This window comes from Salvia hispanica, chromosome 1 (genome assembly GCF_023119035.1).
Source record: "Salvia hispanica cultivar TCC Black 2014 chromosome 1, UniMelb_Shisp_WGS_1.0, whole genome shotgun sequence".
NCBI lineage: Eukaryota > Viridiplantae > Streptophyta > Magnoliopsida > Lamiales > Lamiaceae > Salvia > Salvia hispanica.
The window spans coordinates 2,268,959-2,296,083 of record NC_062965.1 but is presented as its reverse complement, the minus strand read 5'-3'; the positions used below and the strand labels follow the sequence as shown (position 1 = coordinate 2,296,083).

General features: G+C 34.3%; 3 protein-coding genes across 3 annotated transcripts; 1 reads left to right on the top strand and 2 right to left on the bottom strand.

The window, feature by feature from the left end:
• Positions 1 to 2,566: 2,566 nt before the first annotated feature.
• On the bottom strand, positions 2,567 to 4,950 carry LOC125202114. The gene is made up of 2 exons (XM_048100457.1): positions 4,207 to 4,950; positions 2,567 to 4,110 (listed from the first exon to the last, which is right to left on the bottom strand). The coding sequence occupies exons 1-2, from the start codon at positions 4,881 to 4,883 to the stop codon at positions 3,243 to 3,245; spliced, it is 1,545 nt and encodes a 514-aa protein (XP_047956414.1). The 5' UTR covers positions 4,884 to 4,950; the 3' UTR covers positions 2,567 to 3,242.
• Positions 4,951 to 7,306: 2,356 nt separating this feature from the next.
• Positions 7,307 to 10,924, bottom strand: LOC125199002 (coronatine-insensitive protein 1-like). The gene is made up of 3 exons (XM_048097201.1): positions 10,272 to 10,924; positions 8,859 to 9,366; positions 7,307 to 8,373 (listed from the first exon to the last, which is right to left on the bottom strand). Exons 1-3 carry the CDS (start codon positions 10,766 to 10,768, stop codon positions 7,573 to 7,575), a joined length of 1,806 nt encoding a protein of 601 aa, XP_047953158.1. The 5' UTR covers positions 10,769 to 10,924; the 3' UTR covers positions 7,307 to 7,572.
• Positions 10,925 to 22,693: 11,769 nt separating this feature from the next.
• Positions 22,694 to 23,994, top strand: LOC125220570 (formin-like protein 13). The gene has a single exon (XM_048122731.1). It carries the CDS (start codon positions 22,811 to 22,813, stop codon positions 23,744 to 23,746), a length of 936 nt encoding a protein of 311 aa, XP_047978688.1. The 5' UTR covers positions 22,694 to 22,810; the 3' UTR covers positions 23,747 to 23,994.
• Positions 23,995 to 27,125: the final 3,131 nt, after the last annotated feature.

Genomic DNA, 27,125 nt, shown 5'->3' with positions numbered 1-27,125 from the left:
GTCGAAACTAATTCAATAGTTGTGAAATTTTTTTAAGTTAATTCAATAGTGGAAATTTTCAATAGTTGTGAAGTTTGGACTCAAGTCAAATAAACCGTGCGTTAATATTCACAGAATTTAAAATATCCGGGGATTTACTTATTCACAGAATTGTTTACCTGTAATTATAAATGGAAAGAACAAAATTTTATTATCTACATTTACCTTATATTTGAAAATAATAAATAAAATGAGAAAATTGCATTAATCGTAAATTTTCCGTATTTAATATCATTGACCAACAAACTTAACATTACTCCTCACCTCCAGTATAAAATATCATAAGTTTTCTTCAATTTTTCACATCGAAAATACAATCATTGAACAAAATGTCTCATACATTCTCTTTCTTAATGCTCATTGGAGTTTTGATTCTCGTGATGACCCCATCTCTAGCTCGTGATTTAGATGAAGATGTATTGGATTCTATTACATACGGAAATAATGATGATGAAGAGATGTTATCGAATATAGAGTTGCTCAAGCACGACCACCGCCACCGCCGAGGTCGTCACGCTCCCTCTCCTCGAAGCCATGGCTCACCAAGAAACCATCGCCACCACGCTCCTCCTCCCCAACACCACCATCATGCTCTTCCGCCTCAGCATCGCCACCACGCTCCTCCTCCCCAACACTACCAAATTCATGCTCCTTCGACTCAGCATCGCCGCCATGCTTCTCCTCTCCAACACCACCATCATGCTCCTCCGCCTCAACATCGCCGCCATGCTCCTCCACCGGAATATTTTTAAAAATGTATCATTATTGAAGAAAACGAATTTATTACTTTGCTTATTATGATAACTAGTGTAACACCCGTGCTATGAACACATCTTTAATTTTTTTTTATATTTATCCACATCTACATTACATTTTTCTAATGCCTAGTTATTAAAGAAATACCACTACAACAAAAAGAACGGCTAAGGATATTTTTAATTGCTATTATGGACGTTAATTTACGTGTCTAATTATATAACCAACTGAGTCCAACACATAAAGTGTCCTTATTGTTGGTGTTCCACCTAAAATTATTTGACACAAATAGAAGTGTCCTAAAAAGCAAAAGATTAAGATAATTTGCCCTCAACTTTTAGACGCTTTCTTTTGCATTCTAAATTATGGTTAGATTTAAAAATATTTAAATGCTAGTAATTGATCTCAATTTGTATAAAGTGTCCTTATTGTTAGTGTTTCAACTATGCTATGCTTTCGAATTTTCATCAATAATGACATGTTGAGGAGGAGGAGCATGACTGTGATCATAATGACTTGGAGGATGAGCATGTTGACCATGCTTGTGGTCGTGATGAGGAGGATGAGCATGCCGACCATGCGTATTGTCAGTATGCCTTGAACCTGACGCTATGACATGTTTTTGTTTTAGGCTTTAATTTTGTATTGGGCCTAGCCCATCGTTTGTGCGCATAACTTTGTAATCTGAAAACACTCTGAATAATATCTGTTCTCCGTTTCCGCCCGTGGACATAGCCAATGCAACGTTGGTGAACCACGTAAATCTGTGTCTTCTTTACGTTTCTGTTTACCTCCACATCCAAACTCGGAAGCTCACATGCATGCCACTGCAGAATATCAAGAATCTTCTTACTTTCACCAAGAAGAATAATTGCTCGCCTTACACTTTCTTCTCTTTCTCAGATGTCGTTTGTGTGACACTTCAACATGATGACCTGCACTAGATTGGTTAGGCATGCTGCTAGTAGACCTGAGTTGGTGATGGATACTCTCAAATAGCTCGTCGTCATCTTGGTTCTCGCCATCTCCCATTCCTAGCAAGATCGTCTGAGAAATCCTATATTGATACTATAACTTTCTAAAAATGGAATGCACATGTTTTTGTGGAACGGACGAAAATGGAAAGTGCACATATTTTTATGGGACAGAGGAAAGTATTACCGTAAAATACCCAATAACATCCGTGCCCAATAGCGTTATAGTTGCTGGGTCGATTTGTTAAAGTTCAAAGCCCCAGCTTGAGTTTGCACGTCTGCATGCATATGAGAGTTGGTCTGGTTAGGAGTTTTAGTTTATCTCTTCATTAGTTTGTTAGTTGTTGTGCCCGAATTTATGTAGAACTTGATTTCCTTTCTAGATTAAATTCATCTTTAAATTAGTCTTCTCATACTCCCTCTGTTCCATAGTAATAGAGTCATTTTGCCATTTTGGTACGTTCCATAGTAATAGAGTCATTTCTCTTTTTAATAAAAGTCAACACATTTTTCTATACATATTTTACTCTCTCTTACTTTTTTCTCTCTTCATCTCTGTATCTTTTTCATTTTCCAATTTATTCTCTCTTTACTTAATTCACCTAACACAATTTTTTTTAATCTCCGTGCCGAAAAGAAACGTCTCTATTACTATGGAACGGAGGGAGTATATGATTAGTTTTCATCTTGAATACACTTATAGTTTTTATCCGACTTATCAAATGAACATCCATCTCTTTGTGGCATTATACACGTGACACATAACCATATTTTTTTATTTTTAAGAAGCAATAGCATATAAAAAGTTAAGAACATACTTCTATTTTATTTTTGCAACTGAAATGCAAAACACTCCAAAACAAAATAAGACATTACACATATAAAGGTTATAGCCACCCTAGACAAGAAATATTACACCATATAACTAAAAGTAGATAAACAACATGAAAGTTACTACTCCTACTATACTATATCCATCGCCATGGATGCCCTCCACTCGTCAATCTTAGCAGCTTTCTCCACGTCCAAACTCGGAAGCACACGCAGCTGCAGAATTTCAAGAATCTCTTTGCTCTCACCAAGAAGAATCACCGCTCTCCTAACACTTTCCTCCCTTTCTCTGATGTCGTTTCTGTGACACTTTAACCTGATGACCTGCACTAGATTGGTGAGGCATGCTGCTAGTATATCTGAGATGGTGCTCGATATACTATCAAATAGCTCGTCATCATCTTGGTGCTCGCCATCTCCTACTCTTAGCAAGATCGTCTCAGAAATCCTGTACATTGAATTAGCAGCAATGACTCTAGGAGGCCAATTCAAAGGGTTTTGCATTATAATATCATTCGTCTGAGCCAAAAAATCCGTCACGGTTTTTCCTGCCCTGTTAGAAAGGCTTTGGAGTGTTTCCTTGCACGCTGTGCCTCTCACTCTCATGCTCTTCAAATCCTCTCCATCCCATTTCATGTTGATTTAAACTTCATCCCAAACTACATAAGCTGTTTTTATGATGTTCTCTAACTCTCCGGTTCCATCTAGAGCTTCCTCGATGAGCTTCACAATGGGAAAGCCCTCACTCATACAAACCAATAACTGGTTAGCCTTCTCATAAGCAATCCCGGTAAGAGCAAGTGAAACGGCGGTCAAAGTCACCACGGGCAAAGACCAACAATTTGGAGGTTCTTGAGAATGCAAGCTTGGAACTTGGCTGCTGTCAAATCGTCCCACCCCAGAGAAGTTTGAAGATTTTTTGAAGAGTTGGATCAGATTCACGGGCTGCCTTTTTTCGCCTACTTGTATCAACCTATCCGCCTCGTTGCAGATGTTGTTGAGGATTTTATTAGGCAACTGTGGCTCACCTTCAAGCAGAAGAACATATTGCCTGAAATCCGCGTGTGCTCCTTCCCTTGATTCGGTTTCTTCTACTAAAACAGAACTTCTGTTTTTGGAGAAATACAAGAAAACTGCACTACCAAGCCTAGCAGAGAGGAATAAAACCGATTTTCCAGCTGAAACAAACAGAATCTGAACTCGAATGCAGAAATTCAGAAAGGATCTTACTGCATCACGAAGAAGCTTCTTGCAAAAGCGGTTTTGAAGTTGAAAAGGAAGTGATCTGTCTCTCCACTCCACTAGCCTCCAAGTCCAGTACTTCTCAACCTTGAGTTCATCTCTGAAGCTCCTTCGCTCCGTCTCAGAAATCTTTAGCCATGAAGCAACAAACCATCTGAACAGAGGAGCGATAGTTCCAATTGCCACTCCAATTGACTGAGTGTTTAAAATCCAGCGGACAGACCAGCCATAGTTTGATTCACTTTCCTCACCCATATAGTCAGCATCCCTAGAGAAGTACACAAGTCCATCTAAAACCCGAGCTTCTACCAACAATAGAGCTATGCAAACACAAAAGAGTCCCGAAATACAAGAAATGGCAGACCTTGCGAGAACGAATTGGGATCTGCTAGTTTGAGCCATCACCCAATACGCTTTCACCATATTTTCGACTTCATCAACACTAGACCTTCCCCACTCCACTTGTCTACTTGAGACTAATTCGCGCATTTGATCATACTTCAATCCTATATATCTTTTGGCTCCCGGAGCCACCAGAGACACACAACATAATATTGAAAGGAAGGATAACCCGATGAAAACAGAAATAGCCATTTCGGGCAGCAACACTGAATATACATCAGTCCGCATCTGAGCAAGATGAATGATTACATTTGCAGCAATAGTGATGACAAGAATGCCTAAAGCTGCCAGGTTTAGTACAATCTCATTGTTCTCCATGGAACCCAAAGATGTCATGAAATTACTCATAGCAGTCGACATCAAAACAACGCTGCCAATCCTCGCGTTTCTATCGTCGTAGGTGACGTCCACGTTTGTTAGATCTATGGGCAGTTTCATGGCTACGGCTAATACTGTAAGCGAGAAAGCGTTGAGAGAGAAATACTTACACGGGAGCCAATACTTGTTGCTTCGGAAGCCACTGATAGCATCGGCCGCCATTGCAAGTGTGCAGACGGCAGAAGCTGCTGCAATGTACATGCCTATCCATGGCATTGTTGAATCAAGCGAATATTGCTCAGGAGAATTATAATAATCCATGAGTTTCGATTTCTGCTTCTCGTGGATTTTGGTTGTACCGCAGAGTCTTAGTGCAATCAAAAGAGCATCAAGTCTTTGCCGAGTCAACACAAGTCGTCCCTGGAAGTTATGGTTGTATATATTCCACCTCATAAGTATAGTCATGTCCCACGAGTCACTAAGAGCATCTCTTTATATTTCTGTTGTCTCGATTTTGAGGTATTCAGATAGTAATTGTTTTGAGTTAAATTCTAATATTTAGACTAAAGTCCAATACCATAACGACCAAAAGCTTGGTCTTCGTAGTGGTGGATTAATGAAGATGGAAGACTCTCATGCACCACATTATTTATCGGGACCACTTATCTTTATTTTTTGACCTCCCATTAGAAGTTGACCCAGATTTTGTAACTACCTCTTACATTGCCAGAAATATTTTGGGATGGACGTGAAGATTTCATTAAACCATATTTTGCTAAAAGAATAAATGACTCAATGAGAATCTAAAAAAGAATATGATCCAATACTAATCCAATACTAAGGGGGCATAATGGAGTAATTAATAGATTATGGAGTATGAGGAGGTTGTTAGAATGAGAGAGAGAGAGAATTTGTTGGAATTCTAGTTAGATTAGGGTTATACTACTTGTTAAGGGTTTTTCCTTCTATAAATAGTTCTCAAATTGTAATTGTTACTTAATGCTACAAATTTTTGTCGGAAGTTCTATTGTGAAAGATCCATGACTTGGGCATCATTCATATTTTTCTTATGTATGCCCTGAATAGTTTGCCCTCGGCCCGACGCTATGCCATGTTTCTGTTTTAGGCATTAATTTTGTATTGGGCCTAGCCCGTCATTTGTGCGCCTATTTATATAGAAGTAAGGAGCATAACTCTGTAATCTGAAAACACTCTTAATAATATCCGTTCTCTGTTTCCGCCCGTGGACGTAGCCAATGCAACGTTGGTGAACCACGTAAATATGTGTATTCTTTACGTTTCTATTTACCTCGCTTACACAATTGCTCTATTCTGTCACAACAGGTATAATCGTGATGAGGAGGGTGGGCATAGTGGGCAATGGCGGATCCAGAAATTCATAACCGTGGGGTCGAATTGAACAAGACAATAAATATAATATTTAAATAATTATATTTTAACAAAAATATATAGAATATAAATATCAATATCTTATATTGTGCGAGGTAGTTGTCTTTCTATGAGAATCCATATTCTTAAAATGATTCAAAATTATTTCGTAATGCATATTTTTTACAAATACGATCTCAAATGTTCACATCAAAACTATTAATAGACTTTAGTAATTCATGATCGGCCTTAATTTCTCTTTCTTCAAATTCAATGTCGTCGGATTGTTATCAAATATCACATGATTTTCCACTTATTGTGATTCTTATTCAACATTAAAAGAACTAGTAGAAATTCAAGTTTTTTAAGATTTTTTTCCATTAACCTAAAAGTGAAATAACACAATCAATACATTAAAACTTTTAAAACAAATCACTTAAACCTATAATTAAAAAAAAATAAAGACAATTATCATATCTGTTTAAATTAGGACAAATAGAATTACGAATTTATGAAATTTAAAATTTGAAAAAATAATAATTATAAATGTTAAAATTTGATTTTTCGTAATTGCATTAACCTAGTTCGGAATTGAAATAATGGAACAATTGCTGACATTTTTTCAAAATAGGGAAATCAAAAGTATTTTAAGTCAAGTAAAAAGGCCCATTTCTTAACCCACCCCCACCAAATTAAATTAAAAGAAATCAAATACTCCATAGTCCATAAGCTGGAGCAGAAGTTTTACTGTTACAGCTTAGAAATCAAATGAGTCGAAGGGAGTAGTATTATCGGAGTATATGGCTAATTAACAATAGAAATGCTTGAAAAGGAGTACTATTAATTAACTGAAATAAAAAAAATAAAAAAAATTGAGACAACATAAATATTTTCTTCTTGGATTTAGTGTTTGAGTGGTGAAATAGAAAATATCTTAGACAATTTCTATTTGCTCAAGATAACTTGAATTGAAAAAGAAGCATTTTCTTGAATTTGGACCTTTGTTGTTGTCTTGTTGAAGACTTGGCACATTTGCAAGTGGGAATAAAATTGGTGAATATTTTTTTTTATTTGGTTGTGATATTCTTTGGTAGGACATAAGAAAGTTGGAGTCAAATCTTAATCATCTACTCCACATTTCTTTTTTGACAAAGCAGAATCATCAATCAATATGTCTAATAACAGTTTGGACGTTAGTTAGAAACAATTATAGAAATTTTTTATTTTATTTTTATACAAAAAAAACATGCTCAAAAGCAAAAATCAAACAAGATAGACAAAAACAACAAAATCATCAATAGAGTTCCAAAACAGGTTCATGTTGACATATACTATTACCAAATATAGAACAAAGATGACCAATCACATGAAGCAATTAGAATGTGGAAGAAATCAAACAATTAGGTATTTACAATTTATACACAAACAACAACATCCTGTTTTAGCCCTACAGAAATCAGATTATTGAAGTCACTTCTACAAGGCAAAATTTATTAGTTAAAAATCTCTAGATCAAAGTTCAGAAAAAGTGGAAGAAGAAGAAGAAGACATGATCTATAGACAAGGCAACTAAAGGAAAAAAAAAGTGTGTATGCAAACAAAAGTAACAAGAAAGTGTGATTCAAGGTGCCAAGGGCCTCACAGTTGATGGAAAATCTGTTCTCGGGCCGGCAAGGGACCAATACGCGAGTATGTGCGCTGGATGCTCCGCCACTATCGGCCCTCCTTCCAGGTCCTGCACTACGACTTGTCTCGATGGTATCAGCTCTATGTTCCAGTTCGGCCTCACCATTGCCAGCAGATCGCGGCCGTTTGCTGATGCTCGGTACCCCTGCACCCACAAGTACCGCAGAGAAGTCAGCTGGAGGGCTGCCATTGCCAGTGCACGCTCGCTGAAGCAACACCCTCTCATCTCCAGCTTCTGCAGGCTCGGGCAACCCTTTGAGAACTCCAACAGGCCTTCGTCTGACTCTCCTACGTATCCCAGAAGCATCCATCTCACGTTGCGGCTGTACTGGCCTATGTAGCTCAGACCCACGTCGCTCAGGCCACCGGGCCGTAGATATAATGCAAACCTCCTCAGTTTGTGGCAACCCATTAATAGAGACCGGACTCCATTGTCGAGAGGGAGATCTGTGATTCTTTCCTCTCTGTCCAGTAAGACCAACCGAAAGTCGCATAGGTTTTTCGAGTATGTTCCCATGCACTCCAGTGATGCATTTGTGATATCGGACACGTACACAGCCAAGTACTCCAATTCGAGACATCCTTGTGCCAGAGCCATCAGTCCTCTCTGGGAGACCACACCTTCGACATCTTCCATGTCTTGTTCATCGGCTCCACGCTCTATCCTCAGTCTTTTCATTTTCTTGCAGAATTCACCCAGAATCTCCAATCCTCTGTCTCCAATGACGTTTCTTGTCTGTTCAATATTGTCATTAAGGTTAGTTTCATATGCACAAAGAAAACAAATATTGCTGCATCAAATACTGAAAAACTCCAGCCCATACAAAGCATAGACTCATAACTTGTATGTTGAAAATCATAAACTTTTGGTCATGCTGTATAGCAGCAATCTGCCTTCTTGTATCGATCAATTTACTATTCTAATTAAGTCATCTGTTTCTCACGAACCCGCGTACAAGAACAAAGATGCATAGTGCTCAGAAAGTTTACAAACCACGAAGGTAAACATCAACCGATTTACCGATATAGTACCTAGAAGCCACTGTTTGATTAAGACCAGGTTATTACAAGGACAATACTGATAGGCACTGTATTTTCAACAAAAATTTGCATACAATCTAATGGGGCACTTCTTCAGACAGATATATCTAGCATATTACTAACATTTTATTAGCAATAAGGCATATATCTCAAATGGCAAACAAAAGCATTAAAATTTACCTCAAGAATTTCCAGGTTAGGGCATTTTTGCAGTAACTGATAGTGGCCTTCAGTATCCAGCAGAGCATAAAGGAGATCCAATTTTTTAAGTCGGGAAGAGACAGGATATACAATGGGCAATTCTGTTTTCCCCAAGTAAGTAAGACCCAAGCGGCATAGCTTATTAGGGAATACAACGTTGGAATACCTTTCCAATTGCTCATTAAAAACACCTTCACCAACCTGTCCAGGGGGCTCACTAAAAGATCCCCCACAGAACTCTTCTAACGAAGCTGCAGCACGGAAAAAGTCTATAAGGTCTGAGACATCGCAATCACTAATTTTCATTGAGGCCAACTTTGGGCATCTTCTTGCAATCTGTTCAAGATCTCTAGATCTGACTTTCACGAGATCAGTCATGTAGAAATTCAAACTTTCAAGAACTGTATTGTTCCTTGCAAACTCATTCAGCCATTCTCCGTCTTTCTCAATTATTGAGCTCTCTTCCAATAGCAAGTTTCTCAAATTCCTACACAGAAAAAAAAATGTTCAGATCTTCATATTCTCAAACTAGAGTTAGCACTTGCAATCCACAGTGCAGTAAAAATGATAACTTTATCCAACTTTGAATGTAATCCTCCTTAGTCTGAATTCATCATGTGATATCAACTAATGAACCTAGCAGAAAGTCAACAAAATCCACCCTCGTGTTAATATTCCTTTATTACATTGAAGCTAACAATTATATGAATGCATACACATCATAAACAGTTCTTCCTTGACCATATAGCTCTACTAATAGAGACCTTTTACCATAAACATTCATATTAGCTGGGTCATATTTCATAATTACGTCACAGCATTTAGCAAAACATAATTCCTTTAATTTTTTTAAGCCCAGCCATTCGATTCGATCCGACAAACATTGGTATGCACGAGTTTTGCACAGTTGTAACCAAAACCAAACTTTTTAATAAACGCCAACTGAAACCAAGATTTTCAGTTATAACCGGCCTATTCGGTTCGATTATCAGTTAATCGATAACCGTAACCACCCCTGAATCATCAATTTAAATTGAATCTGACGAGCTGACTTGGACATAAGAGCTACAAATCGCCGCCATATCTTGTTGAAAACGAAAAGTCAAACTTATGCATCGGCAAACCAAATCTGATTTGCTTTCTTCAAACGATTCAGATCCAGCAACTACCAGCTAGCATCACCTCAACAGTAATAAATATCAGAAATTCAATGCGTAACTGCTTTCTTAAAAACATAAACACATGAAATTCTTCCCAGAGATCAGGAGCTTGCTTCAAAAAATCATGTTAAAAAATGGAAACTGAAATAAAGACGAAAGGTGTAACTGAAATTTAAAAAATATCAATTCAAAATTAAATCAGATTAAAACAATTAGGGGTTAGGGTTTGTACGTGCAAAATCGGCCTAGGAGCAAGAGCCCATCGGTAGAGAAACCAGAGCACTTATCCAGCCTCAAAACTTCGAGAACCTTCCCGTGCGATTTCGCGAGCAGCTCGAGATCTGAATCCTTGACAATCATACGCCGGAAGTGGAGCACCTTCATCCTCGAAAACGACCTGATAATCTCCTCCACCCAGGGGGTCACGAATCCGCCCCAATCCTCGGGAATCAGGTTGAACATCGCCGCGCGCGGCTTCCCCTTGAGCTTCAGCGACTCCAGGCGCGGGAAGCGCCGCGACAGCCGCTGCGGCGTGGCGGTGTAGCAGAGCGCCATCGTCACGTGCTTGCGCGTGATGGCGTCGATCTCGTACCACCGCTTGCACACCAGCGACACCGCGTCCCGGTCGCGCGGGTCCTGCACGTACGGGATCACGCACTCCCCCACCGTGTGGTACGCGCCGCCGCAGGCGCTGAAGCCGTTAGGTCTCTTCGATTCCCTCTCCTCCATCGCTCGGGATCAGCTTCGCCTACGAATTCGGCATGTGGAATCGACGATTCGGCTGCCGGATTGGCGAATTCGTCGATCGATTGAAGAGAAATGAACTGGATGAGCGCCGGCGAGATTGATTGTGGATTTGGGGATTGATTGGAGAGCGATTCAGCAGTAAATCTTTACCATTTGTGGTAATTATAAACCGGGACTTTATTTGTGGACGAGCCAAAATGGAAAAATGAGACTCTTATTCGCGGACGGAGGGAGTAATGCATAATATTAGTGTCATTTTTGAAATTATTTTTATATTACTAATTTTGTGGATATTTAATTTTGTTCTATATAACTGAACTTGATGAATAAAAGCAAATTGATTATTGAATTGTGGAGTAGTAGTATGTAACTGTGAAATTAATGATATTAATCATGATTTTAATGGTTCGGATAGATAATTAAGTGGGCGTTAGCATTATGTATTTTGTTTTTATTTAACTATCTTAATATTGTCGTTATTAATGTTGTATACGAAATAAATAATGTTAATATAGACTACACGAAAGAAGTATCAAGTGATAATGTTCAAATAATACTATATGTAACATAATTTTCTCAATACATTTGTGCAAATAATGATACTCCACTTATGACACAATATACGTACTTGGATAATTCTTGAATTTTTTAAGTAAACTTATAAAAAAAAAACACACATAAATGTGTTCAGAAATTTCAAAATATATTAAAATTAAATTAGAAACAATTTCGAATGCTCGGAAATTTTTAAAATTATTTTGGAAAGTACTCGATATGTCCTTAATTTTTCAAGGACGTATACAAGTGCTCGGAAAGTGCTTGATATATCCTCAATCTTCTCGACTTTTTCCACGCTCGGTAATTTCTGAAGAAACTATAGTAACATGTAAAATCCATTTTTTTTATTTAAGTATTATTCCAAAATTTATAAAAGCAAGAAACCTTAGTGCTTTTCCTGTCATGGTAACTGTTTTGAGGGGAGACCTGTCAATTTTTGTTGTATCGAAAATGGGGAACTGAACCTAATGGGTGTGGGGATTTGTTAACTTTTTTATACTCCACTTTTCTGAATCATTGATCAAATTTAATTGGAGAACATAATATGGAGTATTTATTACTACTTGATAATTAATTAAAATAAATAAATAAACATGCATGGTCTTGTTGTTTTGTTTGATTTATAATGATAGTTTCTCATATATTTCGAGTTGATTGCTTTTAATTTAAGGTTCCAAATTATTAAAATTTTGTAGAGTTCGAAACGTACAATATCCTTTTTAAGATTCTCAAACGATATAAAGTGGTTGTTACCAAATATTTGGACTATAGTAGTATGATAATGCATGATATATCCCCTCACATGGCACTCTATTAAATTCCAAAAAAGCCATAAAAGTTATAGTAATTTCTAATTATTACTCGAAGAAAAATACTTTAATTTCCGTATATTTTGTCCCATATAGCTATGACAAAATTCATTGCAAAACAAACCTTAAACAGTAAAAGTTGGATTTTCTATTTATATACTCCTATCACTTTTGTCTATTTCACCTTTTTAATCACCCTAATAAGTAATAATAATGAAAGTGAATCATCAAAATGAAGCCTCAGTTAGATCAGGTATAGTACGAATAAAAATTCCAGTAATATAAGAAAAAAAGAAATTAATTGTCATTTTATTCTAGAAGATCATGCATCAATTTACAGCTTTTTGTGACTTGATTCAACATTCAAATTTTATATTTACAATCACATATTTTATGTTTTTATGGCCCACTTGTAGTTATTAAAATTCAGCATGTAGGCCAATGTTGATTAAACTTTTGGCCAAACATATACATCACTGTAAATTGTTGCAATAATTGCTTCCCAATGTTCTAGACTACATAAGAATTTCGTTTAATAATTTAGATATTTCTTGTTGTCCATTTCTAATTGTCGATATTAGTCAATAGCAGATTTAATGAAAATAGGAGTATTTTTTAATTATTAAAATATTTAATTAATGCCATATTGCGCCTGCGATTGGACCACAAATTAGCATGCTCAACCGCACCTAGGCGTACAGTACAACCTTCGCATACTCAGCAACTTGCAACGACGTGTGAGCACGGCTAAATCTAAGATGCGAAAGTGAAAAGAGAATAAACCCGCAACTCAATATAGCTAAATATTTTCCTTAAAACATTTTTTTATTGGATTTTCCCCCTTAAGCTTTAAGATCTATAGGCTGCTGATTTTTTTAACCTAAATGAACTTGTTATAAGCAAGAAAAAACAAATTGTGGATCCCAGATTTGTACCTTACTCAAATGCTTATTATTTTATGTAAAATGGGAATATATTTCTTGTCTGCAAATCACACATATTGCATCACAGCAAATAATCTTTGGCAAGGTGGGCTCATTAATATTATTATATATATTTGAGACAAAATATTCCAGACTCTAGGCCTTGGAGAAATTGACTTTATGATCTTAATAATGCAATTAAATTAGTACTATTATCTAGTTTACTTTACTCTTTCTTTCAAAGTAACTTTAGTTAGTTGCCTTGGCTCAATCAAACAATGACACACCACACACACATATGTACATACATACATATGCAAACATATTTATGAATAAAAAACAAAAACAATAGTTGATTCATTTTTGGGTCCCCCACTCATGTGGAGATCAACTTAGTAAGTTAGTAACAATATACTGTGTGATATTTTGAGTGTCTTGAATTAACATTCTTATAATATCATCATCATCCTTGGCTTTCTAAAGATTGAAGTCTTGTTTATCTAATTAAAACAATGTTTTTGTTAATTGAGTTAAACTTTAATTTCTCATAAAAAATATCTACTTTTATGCTTCAACCAGTTGTTCACCAATCCAGCTTTAAGCTTTATTGTAAAAAAAAATAATTAAAAAGAATTAGTACATCTTTTACTATTTGTGACATTAACGCATTTTTTGTTTTGTAGTTGTAGCCATTTGAGCTATTGGTTTAAAACTATATATAGCTAAAATAAAATTATAACAAATCTGAAATTTTTCCTTAATTATTAGTAGTAGTTTATTATTTAATGCTAAAAACCTTGCTGGTTATTTTATTCTATTCTATTTTATTTTATTATAAATAATTAGCTTTGATTTAGTTATTGTTTATCTTTATAGATTTTATGTTTCTTCCTCTTTCGTTTGTCGTGTAGGAGTTATATATGTTGTATATTGCAAGATCGATGACTCTATCAAATGAGATCGGCGGGTCATCACATTGTTGTGTACATTTATTATTTGTTATCCTTTTTCTTTGTTAGGTATTTGTGTTTCTTTTTTTTCGCGTCTTTCGTGTTTTGTTGTTTAAATTGTCTTCGTTCTTGGTAGATTCCTCGCCAATTCCCGCCTCTGAGTATTTATGTATTGATAAAAAAAATTGCAATAAATGAAATTCTGTTCAATAAATCTATATTATATTTATATGTAGTTCTTACTTAAATGATTATAGCTATTGTTCTAAGTCAAAAGATGATTATATTAGTCATTTGACCTTTTAGCCCATAGAGTTTAGCTAAGTTATTATACTAGTATAAAATTTGTGCATACGGCATATAATAATTTAAATTGTCTACGCAGCCTACACAATTTTCCCCTTTTCACACAATATTTAAAAACATCAAACTTATATTTTAGCATTAGTAGGATTAATAATTGTGTCTATGCCTACATGATAATTTAAATTGGTAAGATTTTATATAGATTAGGAAAGTAATTAACGTCCTTTGCATGAACGAACTTGGTATTTTTTTCAGCTCGCTATAAATAATCTATAGACTATTGTGTAAGATTAGGTGAAATGAAATAAATAAAACAGTACGTTTTTTCTTATGCCATTAAATGTTGTACTTCAATTCGAAACAAGTTTTAACATCTATAAAGAAATATTAACATCTTATTTTATAGAATAATTTTTATAATAAATTATAAATAAAATAAACTATAGTAAAATATGGGTCATTTTACCAAAAATATTAAAATTAAAATAAAATATTTATTGGCAGAGCCGGTGATAATCTATATGAAACATATATATTGGTGTGGAATAATTAAGGAATGTTGGATGTTGGGACGGAGGTTGGAGCTCACTTATAGTTAGCTAGAGATTACCGATTTGATTCGAGTATGTCGATTCATTTCGTTTGGGCGTCGGTTTGCGGTTTTGCTTTACTTAAGGATTTGGTGCAGTGTAGTTTGTTGTTGTTTTGTGTTGCGTTGTTGGCTGTTTCTAGTCTTGTCTTTGTTTGGTGTTTAATTCGTATGTGTCTTCTATGTCGAGTTGTCGTCTTTTTATTCATTGTCCGATGCCGGTGGCGATTGACGAAACACCTCTTGCATCTCCATTTTCTCCATTTCGTAGGCAAGTTTTGGTTGAATTTGTTGCCCTAAGATTGTACTTTTGTTTGCCATCTTCAGCTTAAGTATTTTGTATTCCATTTAAATAAGATAGGTAATGGAAATTGGATTCCAATAAATAAATAAATAAAATCTGTAAATAAAACTGGAAAACCTTCATTCACAATTTATGAATAGTAGTATGAATACATTGATTAGTTGCAAGGCTATGAATTTATGTAATTAAAGATATTGTTTTGATTGCGGCAATACAAGACCATGGACCACTACAATATTTCACATCAACCATCAATTTTGGACTTTGGTGGTCCCCTTCATCATTTTAGATTTTTTATTATTTTAAAGAAAAAATTTAATTTATTATTAAATTTCTAAATCACAAATACAAGGTCATACACTACGCATTAATATTCAAAATCAATAAATCTCACTAATAGGGTCCATATCTAGATTAGCTATGTTGATTCATATGTTGCACTATAACAATTTTTTTATATAAAAAATTATCAATGATAGATAGTTCTTCATTTATCTATATATAGTGTTCAAATTGAACTGCTAATTTGTTGATTGGAGGAAAAGATGCATCTTATCAACTAAATTATGATTTAATATCTTGCAATATAATGATGTTTATGATCATATATTGCCTATGTTTACTAGTAAATTAAAAGTGTTATTTGTTTTTTACATTTATTATGATGAGATATCTATTTTATAATACGGAGTAGTATTATAAGGGAGCGAGTAAATGAAATGCTAGTCACATTTATTAAAAATAAAATAATATACTACTACTTTATTAGATAAAACTATACATTTAATTATTTTGTTGCTCAAGTTCAATGAATTGTAGTGACTTGATTAACCATTAATTGAGTTTAATAGTTTAGGCGTCAAAAAATAGTCACTCTAAGTATAAAATATTTCTTTTACATATGGAAGTGATCACTATTTTTTTCCTCAATAAATATTGGGTTGATAATAAAAATGTCTCAACTTTAATTAGTAGTAGTAGTTTTTTTTTATCCATATCATATTCCTCCACTCATAAAAACAGTCTTCTTTTTACAATTTGATTTGTCCCACAAAATTATTTTCTTCCAATTTTGGTAATTTTTATCTCTTATGTTGGATTTCGTTTTCCATTAATAACAATTCAACCAATTACTTTACCAATTTCATATTAAAACTTGTGTTGTTACCAAAGTCCATATTTTTACAGAATAGATCAATTGTGTCAATTTTATCAATTAATTTTATGTATATTATTATTTATAAAAGTTAAAAATCAAAGTGAAATATAATATTATTGTATCTTATTTTTCAGAGCAAAATAATAGGATATCTTTTGACACTAAATGTTATGGCTCAACCATTGGAGTGAAATCCTAATGATAAAATTGATACTTCTACTAAGTTTGAAAAATGTTGGATAAAATTAATAAATTATAAAAATGAAGATATTGATACGGCATATTCTCCCATCAGTGCGCGCTGGTGTTACGCGCACTCATTAACTATCACTAATTGCACGATTTATGATACTATTAATTAGGGTTATTAAATTCTATTTAAGTTGATTATATGTTAATTAAATGTATTAACTACAGTACATGTTTTTTTTTTCGCTTATGGATTGTGGAGTGCAGCTCATATGCAAGAATTGAGATACAATCAATAAACATTAAAAAATTGTGATAAAATAGTATGGGTGTAATTTACATATAAATATTCCAAGTGTTATTTTGACTTTGACTCAGGAGATTTGAAGGGTATCGAATACTTGTTCATGTATCTTTCTTTATGATAAAAAAGATGATGTATCGAATCATGATTCAATAGAAAAATACTTTGAAATCGGAATTAGCATAAAGAAATTTCAACCAACTATTTTATGGATTGTGGAATTTACGTTATCAAATGGTGTATGTATAGCTTGTTACAAGTTCGAATCTCACCTTTACAAATAAAAATTTCTAAGTTGTTATCATAAATTTATCATAAAAATATTCTAAGTTGTTATTCGGATTAGGGCGCATCGTCATCTTTAGATATAAATTTATCATGAAAAATTGAGGGATAATATTACCACGAGATATTTTCTTATATTATCGCGTATTGGAATGAAAATAATGAATAAGAAAATGTGAAAATTCTTATTTTATAAAATACGATGGAAATAATTGAGAAATATAATTCCATATGTCAAATTCCAAAAAATAATATTTGAGGATCAATGTTATAATGTACCAAATTATAGCAATACTTTGTGTCGTCCTCATCTGTACCAAATAATAGCAATGTTACATGTCCTCATCTGCACCAAATTAATTAAAATTAATAAATTAAAATATTAAGGTATAGTAATTGATAAATTGAGTACATATTAAAAAATTGGAACAAATTTAATAAATTAAAAGATTGCGATATAATTGACACAATTACTAAATTGTTTAGTAAAATCATTTTAAAGATTGTGATAAAATTATATTAATCCTACATTTATAGAGATGTACATGAAATTATCCTAGGCGATTAATAAAGTAATAGCTTAATAGTACCTTAATCACGGTGTTGAATTGCAAATTCAAACATCAATAAATTAATCTATTGAATGCAACTGCTGCATAAGGTCCAAACAAATTTCATTTTCCGACAGCTAAATTATATATATTAATTAATTTTTAATGCGTATAAAGTAACGTATTAAATGATTCGACGATGTATTACTAACATTGACATTGAAATGTTATTATTTTTTATTTTTTTAATTAAGTAATTCGATGATATATTACAATTTAGTTGGTAAACAATTTTTCTTCGATCAAATGGTGTCTACACTGATATGAAGTATTTTCAATAATTGAAAAAAAAACATTGAATGAGTGAGTGTGAATTATAAATAAAAAGAAATATAGTAATCAAAATATTTATTCCTACTACATAACTCAGCTTGTTTTCACTGGGATTATCAATTTAAATCAATAGACTGTTTTAAATATAGTGAAAATGAAAGGTGATATAGAATTTCTAAAATAAACTCCATATTTAGGCCATCCTAAAGGGACTTCTGTTGTGATGTTGAAAATTCAAGTAAGTTAAATGCAATGATGAGAAATGTTGTTTTGGAAAAGCTATAATGTCAACATTTTCAATCTTGAAGATTTAGTATTTAAAAAAAAAAAACAATTTTATGTTATTTTTTAATTTCTTGATCTAATAATTATTGATAAAGTTGATACGAATGGAAGTATAGACTTTAGTCTTCGGCTTAGAGAGATGACTTTGATTCCACTTCGTTTTACTGGTATGTGCTCTATTTTATGTTGTGTGGCTATTGTTGCTGTTCGACCAAACTCTGGTCTAGGTTAATGTTGTCTTGTTGTTGCCTTCTTTATCTCTTATTCCTTTATTGATTTGTTAGAATGCATTATGTGCCTTGTTTATTGTGTTTTTTTTTTTTTAATTTCAGTTTGGTTAATGTTGATTGTGTGACAACATGTGCTCCCTTTGGGGTTTGATCATTTTTTTATAAAAAAATGTACCAACTTAATTATTTGTATAGCTATAGTCGATTTTTAAAAAATGGGTAAAATGGTTCCAAGAGTCATTGAAATTTACCTTGTAGGAATGAGACTATTCTACCAAGTGTTTATAGTTCTTTTAATTTGGATGTACCAAGTAAAAGTACTGACATAGTGATAAGTGATAATGATAGTCTATAATATGCAATTAAGTTGCTAATACATTTTTTCTACGACCAATAAACTAGGGGTTGGAGTCACTAATATCATGAATTAAATGTAAAACCATCATTAACCATTTAGAAGAAATAAAATGACAACGATAATGATTTTTTTGGAAATTTGAAAATTATTTTAATTTGGAATTTTATTCCATCATGGAACTCCTGAAAAAGTTTTAGGGCCCAATCATAAATTTAGCTGGTGGGCCTCAAATTACATGTGAAGAATTTATGTAGGGTGGGCCTACATTATACAATTAATTTACATAAATACAATTACAGTGTTTTCATAAATAATTTTACCAAATGTAATTCGCATTAGATTCAAAATTCCAGTTGTTTTTGTTTGCTGTCTAAATTCATATTCTTTTAATTTGTTATTTTATGAATTTGTACAGACGTGAGAGGCTGTGAGCACTAGCAGATATTGCAATCAGTGTGGGCACATAGTTATAACACATTTTGAGTTTGAGTTTACGGTTGGAGAAATTATCTACACCAAAAATGAGTTTTGGTGTACGATTGGAGATGGTCTAATTTCAGCTTTCGGCATATTTTTTCATATTTCTCGTTTTTAAATCAATAATTCAAATTCTCAAAAAGAAATCAATAATCCGTTGAAACAATAGAGAGTGTTTGCTTCTGGATCCCTTGAAAATGATTAGCAATAAAATAACAACACAGAAATAATTCAGAATTATAATAGGAGTAACAATTACAAATAATAAATTTGACATGTATATATAAAAATAATTTCATCCAAAATCATTTCAGAATAAAAATACTGACATATAACAAAAGAAAATAGTAGTAGCAGTAAAAAAAAATGGTCAATTGTAAATATGTAATAGTAGCTTGCTAGTACAATTGAGCTAATTTACTATTTTACTTATTGTTATCAGTATTGCGTATAGGCCTACCAAATTTATTAGAGTTTACCCATATTAACTGCAACATTTATTAGTTATCATCATATTAAGATTGATTGAAACATTAGAAATAGAGACTAATATTTTTTTTAATTTATGAAATTTGTATATACATGTTATGGGCTTTAATATAATTTATATCCTACACTAGTTATGTAAGAAAATATATGTAAAATTTATAGATCAAATGAATTATGTTATGACACCGTAATCATTTGAAATGAGTTTTTTTTTTGTTTGATTGCTAAAAATCCTAAAGTGCTGCTAAATAGATGAATCTTATCCTCGTCTATGAATGATAAAATCATAGATCGTGCCTATGCTGCATTTAAGAATGATGTTGTCGATCATCTCTGATCCGTTAGTGTTTCCCTTGTGTGGTCCACGTTCACCACACCATTTGATAAGTAGTTAGAAGTCGGCTGATTCAAATGCTCCCGATATGATGCAATCGAAAGATATAAGTATATTGCATATTGGGCATGGTAAATCAACTAAATTTGAATCATTAGGGTGGAAATAAGAATATAAATGGATAACTTTTTTCTTTTATCAAGAAAATCCATTTTCCCTATAAGGAAAGTCTCGGGTAACAATTGTTGTCAATGCAATATTTTTCAGTGATAATTCTCCTCATCTAACTTCATGGAATATATAAATTTATCCAGAAAGACAATAATTTATTGAATATAATCAATCATTAAAGACTGAGCTATGCCCAAAATAGAAGATATGGGAGAGAAATATCAATTGAACCCAACAACAAGCTTGTAGAGACAAAAAGAATTATAGTCTTTGAGTAAGTGGGCTTTGTATTAAGGCAAAGCCCAAAATGGCGGGTAGCAAAATTTTCTATTTACTTATTGAAGCAATCCACAATAACTCTCTCTCTCTATAATGATTTGACACTGAAGTTATTGCAATGTTGTTTTACAAGTCAAAATCGAGAAAATAAAGTACTCCGTCTGTTTCAAAATAATCATCTTTCATTTTCAATGCTTATTTTTTAATTTTAAAAATAACACCTTTCTCTTCTCTCTTTTCATTAAAATATTTAAATATATTTTTTCCTCTCTATTTTATTCCACCTAATAATACTTTTTAAAATTTCGTACTACTCAAGAATGTGGTCATATTGAGTGGGATAAAGAATGTAAAAAAAAGTGATATTATTATTTTAAGGAATGTATCATTTAAAGTGTGACATCTAAAATAGAAGATGCGCCATTTAAAATAGGACAAAGGGAGTATCAACACAAAGGTGCCACACCAAGAGCAAAAATTTAACACCCCGTCTGTGGTCATTAGGAGGTCCATTTGAATTCAACACATGTTTTAAGAAATTCTACTACAATAAAGAAAAGTTGGTGAAAAGAGGATTGTGTAATATGAAATTTAGTTTTTTATATCAATTTTAATAAAATATGAGTAGAATGAATTAATGAAATGTGTGATGTACCTAATATTAATAGAAAAAATTGAATCGAACCTCTTAAATGCGGATGAACTAAAATAGTAAATAAAGACTCATTATCACGAAAGCACTACACTAGTAAACTGAAACTCCCAATGACATGAATGGAGTAATATATAATTTCATCTGCCTACAATATAATGTTATTTATCACCGTTTCAAAATATTCATAATTCAAAGTAATATTTACTTTTTTCATAAATATCTTCTGTATATTTCATAAATTAGGAATAAGGTAATATTATATAGGGTTTTTTGCTTTTAAAACCAAAAATTTTCCCCGAATTCCCGTTTTTTCCATGAACTTTGAGATTTGTTTTTAAAACCATAAACTTTCATGTCGGTTGATATTTCCCCCGGCGGGTCACCGGCCAAACCCGGATGTCTACGTGTCAATTTTAATCCTAATTGTTATTTAAAGTGTTTACGTGGCAATATACAGTCACAATTTAAACATTTGGCAAAATAAAATAGGCCTTTTTATTTGGCAAAATAAAATAGGCAAAATAAAACTTAAACAACATACCATTTAAATAATATTCACAACAGCAACACTTAAACAAAAAAACAGAATCGAAAAGTTAGGGCTCCTTTCTCAATCTTCTTCCTTTCTCTCACGCATATTTTGGGATTTTCAACCGCAATTCTTCGATTTTTCTCTAAAGTTGGCCAGGGAGTGGAGAATACCTTCCAAGACGGACAACAATAAAATCGTCTTCCCGGATTACTATCAGTCCTCGACGTCCCAATCTCAGCCCGAACTCCATGGTTACAGATTACGAATTCACCTTCGGGCCAATTGACGTTGAAGCTTGAGGTTTGTGAAGAAAACGACATTTGAATTTCGACCTGGAACGAAGACGCCTAATTTCGTAGCCAATCTCAGGGTTTAGGAGATGGATGAAGAAGATGGATGGATGAAAATTGATTTCGAAGATGGATGAAGAAGCCAATTTCGAAAATGGATGAAGAAGCCGATTTTAGGGTTTAGGAAATTTATGTAATGTTTTAAATGGAATTGGGTTGAAAACGACGTCGTTTTAGGGTGAAAATTCCGGCTTTCATGTCATTTTTGCGGTAGTCCACGTGGGAAGCTTCTGGCCGAAAATGGGTTATTCGGGTCGAGTCGGGAAATATTAAACGAAATGAAAGTTTATGGTTTTAAAAACAAATCTCGAAGTTCATGGGAAAAACCGGAATTCGGGGAAAGTTTTTGGTTTTAAAAGCCAAAAACCCTATTATATAATCTAATAAAAATAATTCACAAAATATTGCACCAATTTCACCTAATCCATAATTAAAACAGGGCCCACAATACCTTTTATCCACAAAAACCAAAAAGGAAAAAAAAAAACTAAACAAAATTAAAAATCTCTCCAAATTTCTTCACTCTACACAATCCTGCGCACTCCAACTCATCCCCCCCGCGGCGCACGTTATCCCACCCCACCAAAACCAAACCGCCTCCGCCATGGCCTCCGCCGCCGCCCACCGCCCGCAGCAGCCCAAGCTCTACGACCTCGACGTCACCATCGTCTCCGCCAAGCACCTCAAGAACGTCAATTGGAGGAACGGCGACCTCAAACCCTACGTCATCCTCTGGGTCGACCCGGACCGCCGCCAGGCCACCAAACCCGACGACTCCGGATCCACCCGACCCGTCTGGAACGAGCGCTTCGTCCTCCCCCTCTCCCTCCCCCTCCGCGACTCCGCCCTCACGCTCGAGGTCTTCCACTCCAAGCCCTCCGAGACCCCCAAACCCTTGGTCGGCGCCCACCGCTTCGACCTCCGAGATCTCGCCTCCGATTCGCCCCAATCGCCGATTCGATTAATGAATTTCGACCTCCACCGTCCCTCCGGCCGCCCCCACGGCAAGATCCGCGTGAAGATCGGCCTGATCGAGCGCCCTGTGGAAAATTACCATCCTGCCCCTGCCCCTGCCCCCGCCCCCGCCTCCAATTACTACAATTTCTCCGCTCCTCCGCCGCCGATGCCTTACAGAGGATACTCTCCCTCTCCGTATTCCACTCTCCCGCCGCCGTCGTCGTTTTCTCCGCCTCCGCAGCCTTATTACTCCTACTCCGATCCGCACTCGGGGTACTATTCCTCCTATTACTCGCCGCCGCCGCGTCCTTTTATAGAGCGGCAGCAGAGCTATGGTGGATCGGTGGCGTCGGGGCCGAGCGCTCCGGTGGACTACACGCCGTATGATTACCATAAGCGGAGCGTGGGGAAGCCGGGGATGGGATTGGCAGTGGGAGCGGCGGCAGGGGCTCTCGGAGGGATGACATTGGAGGAGGGTGTGAAATATGAGGAGGAGAAGATTGGGGAAAGGGTGGAGAATGATGTGGCTTCGGCTGTTGCGAGGGATGATCATCGGTATGGGGAGTATCGAAGTGATTATTAGTTTAATCTGTGATTTGATTTATGAGTATGGCTTTGTGTTGAAGTTTATATATAAAGATTGGGGTTTTATGTGAAATTGTGCCTCGATGGAGGATTTGAGCTGTGTGACATTTGCGTGCTGATGTATGTATATAAACTTGTGGTGTTGCGAGGAGTAAGTTATGCTCGTGTTATAGAATCCGGCCTCGTTGGTTGTAGTTCTTGAATTTCTGCACTGCCTTGTTTATGAGATGGATGTGCATTGCATTATCTTGTAGTTTTTATCTGATTCGCTCTAACTTTTTGATCCGACTATGGCTTTGTGTTAAAGTTCATAGATAAAGATTGGAGCTTTCTGTGAATTGTGTTTCGATTGAGGATTTGAACTCTGAGAAGTGTGTCATGAGATATTTGTGCTGATATATGTATATGAACTTCTGGTATTCCGAGGAGTGAACTCTTTTTCCACTACATTGTGCTCGATTTCTGGAATCCGGTCTGGTTCCTTTTTTTAGTTCTTGATCTTCTGCAGTGACTTTGTGCTGAGATTGATATGCATTGCATTGTTATGCAGTTTTATAGGGGTTCAGTTGTGTAGTTGGGCTAATTTGTTATTGTGCAGTTTTGATCTGAATATACTAGTGTGTTTCGTCTGTAAGAAACGTCACATTTGCTTTGTTTAATCAAGTTTAGAACGATGCCCTTAAGATGTCGGAACACAATCTAGTAGATGGTTCCGATAAAGTAAGTAGCTCGCAAAGAGGGAGTTCCCCGGCTGGTACCAATAGATAGAGCGACTGAGGTGGTAGCATGCTCAATTATTGAGATTTCAGATGTTGCTGTGGTTTCAAGATGTACCAAAACTAAGAAAGCCCATAACAAAGAAACAAAACATCAATTGTATTTGTTTTATACATATGAAATTGTGATTAGCATTTGATTTGTTTTATGAGTTTTTTGTCCTCAACAAGTTTTGTAGCAAATGTAACCTTATAAAAGGCTCCATTTAAAGAACGGCCTAATAGATAGTATGATTGAGAGATAATTTACTTTGGTAAATGTTTAGTTTACATGACTAGTTTGGTGATTGGAAATGTCAACTCGATCAAGCTAATCTAGCTTAGCTTGGCCCTAGTCTAACCATGAGGAGCCCATTAGAGTAATTTGCTCTAGTTAATCCTTTGTACTCCCTCCTCCGTCCCCTATAATTTGTCACCATTTGACCTGACACAGGTTTTAAAAAATGTACTCCCTCCGTCTAACAATAGGAGTCCTATTTCTTATCGGTGCGGGTTTTAAGAAATGTTAAGAAAAGTGAGTGGAAGAAAGTTAGTGGAATAGGGGTCCCACTTGTATATATTAGTTTTAAATGATATGTGAGTGGAATGGGTTGGTGGAATATGGGGTCTCTTTACCATTTATGGTAATTATGAACCGGGACTCCTATTCGTGGACGGACCAAAATGGAAAAACGGGACTCCTATTCGCGGACGGAGGGAGTAATAGAAAGTGGGTTGAAAAAGTTAGTGGCATGTGAATTTTACTTTATATATTAGTTTGATAATAAAATGTGAGTGAGAATGATTTTGTGGAATATGAGGTCAAATACCAAAAATAGTAAAAGTGAAAGTTAATAAATTTTTAGGATGGACGAAAATTGAAATAAGTGACAAATTTTCAGGCATGGAGGTACTGCTATTTAGAAACAAAAAGAAATTTTGTTCCAATATAATGTAAGACTGAACTTGTGATCTCCATGCTTATCACTTTTAAGTCTTTACCAAATGAGTTACCTAAAATCAGAACACCCATTTTTATTTGTATCTTAAACAATTAGAGATGGAAAATCTAGTGATTCGCCTTAGCCCTACCTATTATACCGTACGCAATATATTATTTTCAATTTCATTCACTTTAAATGTTGTTCATTAATGTCGTTCAATAATTTTATGATAGTTCCACTATGATATTAAAATTATAAATGGTCCTAGCTAGGTGACCACAAATTCAATCCATTGAATTTAGAAACCTAGTAGTCTAAACGTTGCTCTAAAAGGGGTAAAAATGTGTACATAATTAATAAATTTAACCAATATTTGTAGACCCACGCAATCTCTATTTATACAAAATGACATTATAGAGTGGGAGCAAAAGTTTGTTTTGATATAAAATACTCAAACAGTCCCTTAAAATTTATCACCTATTTCCTTTTTCGTTTGTCCCTAAAAATCTGTCTTCTTTCACTTTTACCATTTTTGGTAGTGGATTCCATATTCCACTAACTCATTTCCAATCATATTTTATTTTAAAACTAATATATAAAAGTAAGACCTACATGCCAGCAACTTTTTTAACTCACTTTCTATTACATTTCTTAAAACTCGTGTCGGATCAAATGTTGGACAAATTATAGGAGACGGAGGGAGTACTATAAAACTCACTGTTCAAATTGATAACAAGTTTGTCTACTTCTCCCACGTCACTATTTATTGCAAATGATATTTGAACAAACACCCACCACTCATTATATTTTTATTGGATTTTTTAAATATAAAATAAATAATTCTTCACCCAATATTTCCACGGCATTCTCTATCTCATGTATGGTGTGTATCACATTTTTTGATTTGGGAAAGTCATTTTGACCATCATGTATGATGAGTCGCAATGATGATATGTTTATAATTAAATATATTAAATAATAAAATGGTTTTACAAATTAGATATAAAAATGCTAGAAAGAGAAATTTATGTATAAAATATTAAAAAGACAAATAATTTATGACCCATCATAATATAACCACATAAAAATAGTTTCCTTTTATATTTGCACTGACTAGCTTAGTGGCATCTTTGTCTTGAATAAATTATTGGATGATTACATACTATTTTATCCTCAAAATATCTTTTAATGAAAGAAAATTCATCATTGTTTCTAGAAACTATAATTTATAAATAGTTCTTGAGTTCAGATTTCATTCATAAGAGAATCCGCCGAAATATGTGTAGTTCATTCTCTCTTTTTCTTCTTCTCATTAGTCCCCTAAAATTAAGCACATGGCTTGAAAATTCCAATAATTGGAAACTGTTTGGTATAAAGATTGGATTGGATTTAATATAAACATAATAAAGCTTATAGCTACTACTCCCTCCGTCCCAGAAAGATTGTCTCATTTCCTTTTTCACACTTGTTTTGCAAAAATAATAATAAATAGTTAAAATAGAGAAAGAGTAAAGTAAAAGAGAGAATAATGTAGAGAATAGTTTTACCTACATTATTCTTTCTCTACATTATTCTTTTTCTTATTTTACTTTCTTTCAACTTACCTATTTATTACTAATTTTTACAAAACGAGTGCAAAAAGTGAATTGGGACAATCTTTCTAGGACGGAGGGAGTAT

Coding starts and splice junctions, on each gene's coding strand:
- LOC125202114 (XM_048100457.1), bottom strand. CDS start 4,883: ATGGATTATTATAATTCTCCTGAGCAATATTCGCTTGATTCAACAATG. Junction 4,111..4,206: donor TCCCAATTCGTTCTCGCAAG/GTCTGCCATTTC, acceptor GTACTTCTCTAG/GGATGCTGACTATATGGGTG.
- LOC125199002 (XM_048097201.1), bottom strand. CDS start 10,768: ATGGAGGAGAGGGAATCGAAGAGACCTAACGGCTTCAGCGCCTGCGGC. Junction 9,367..10,271: donor CTCCTAGGCCGATTTTGCAC/GTACAAACCCTA, acceptor TTTTCTGTGTAG/GAATTTGAGAAACTTGCTAT. Junction 8,374..8,858: donor CTAACCTGGAAATTCTTGAG/GTAAATTTTAAT, acceptor AATATTGAACAG/ACAAGAAACGTCATTGGAGA.
- LOC125220570 (XM_048122731.1), top strand. CDS start 22,811: ATGGCCTCCGCCGCCGCCCACCGCCCGCAGCAGCCCAAGCTCTACGAC.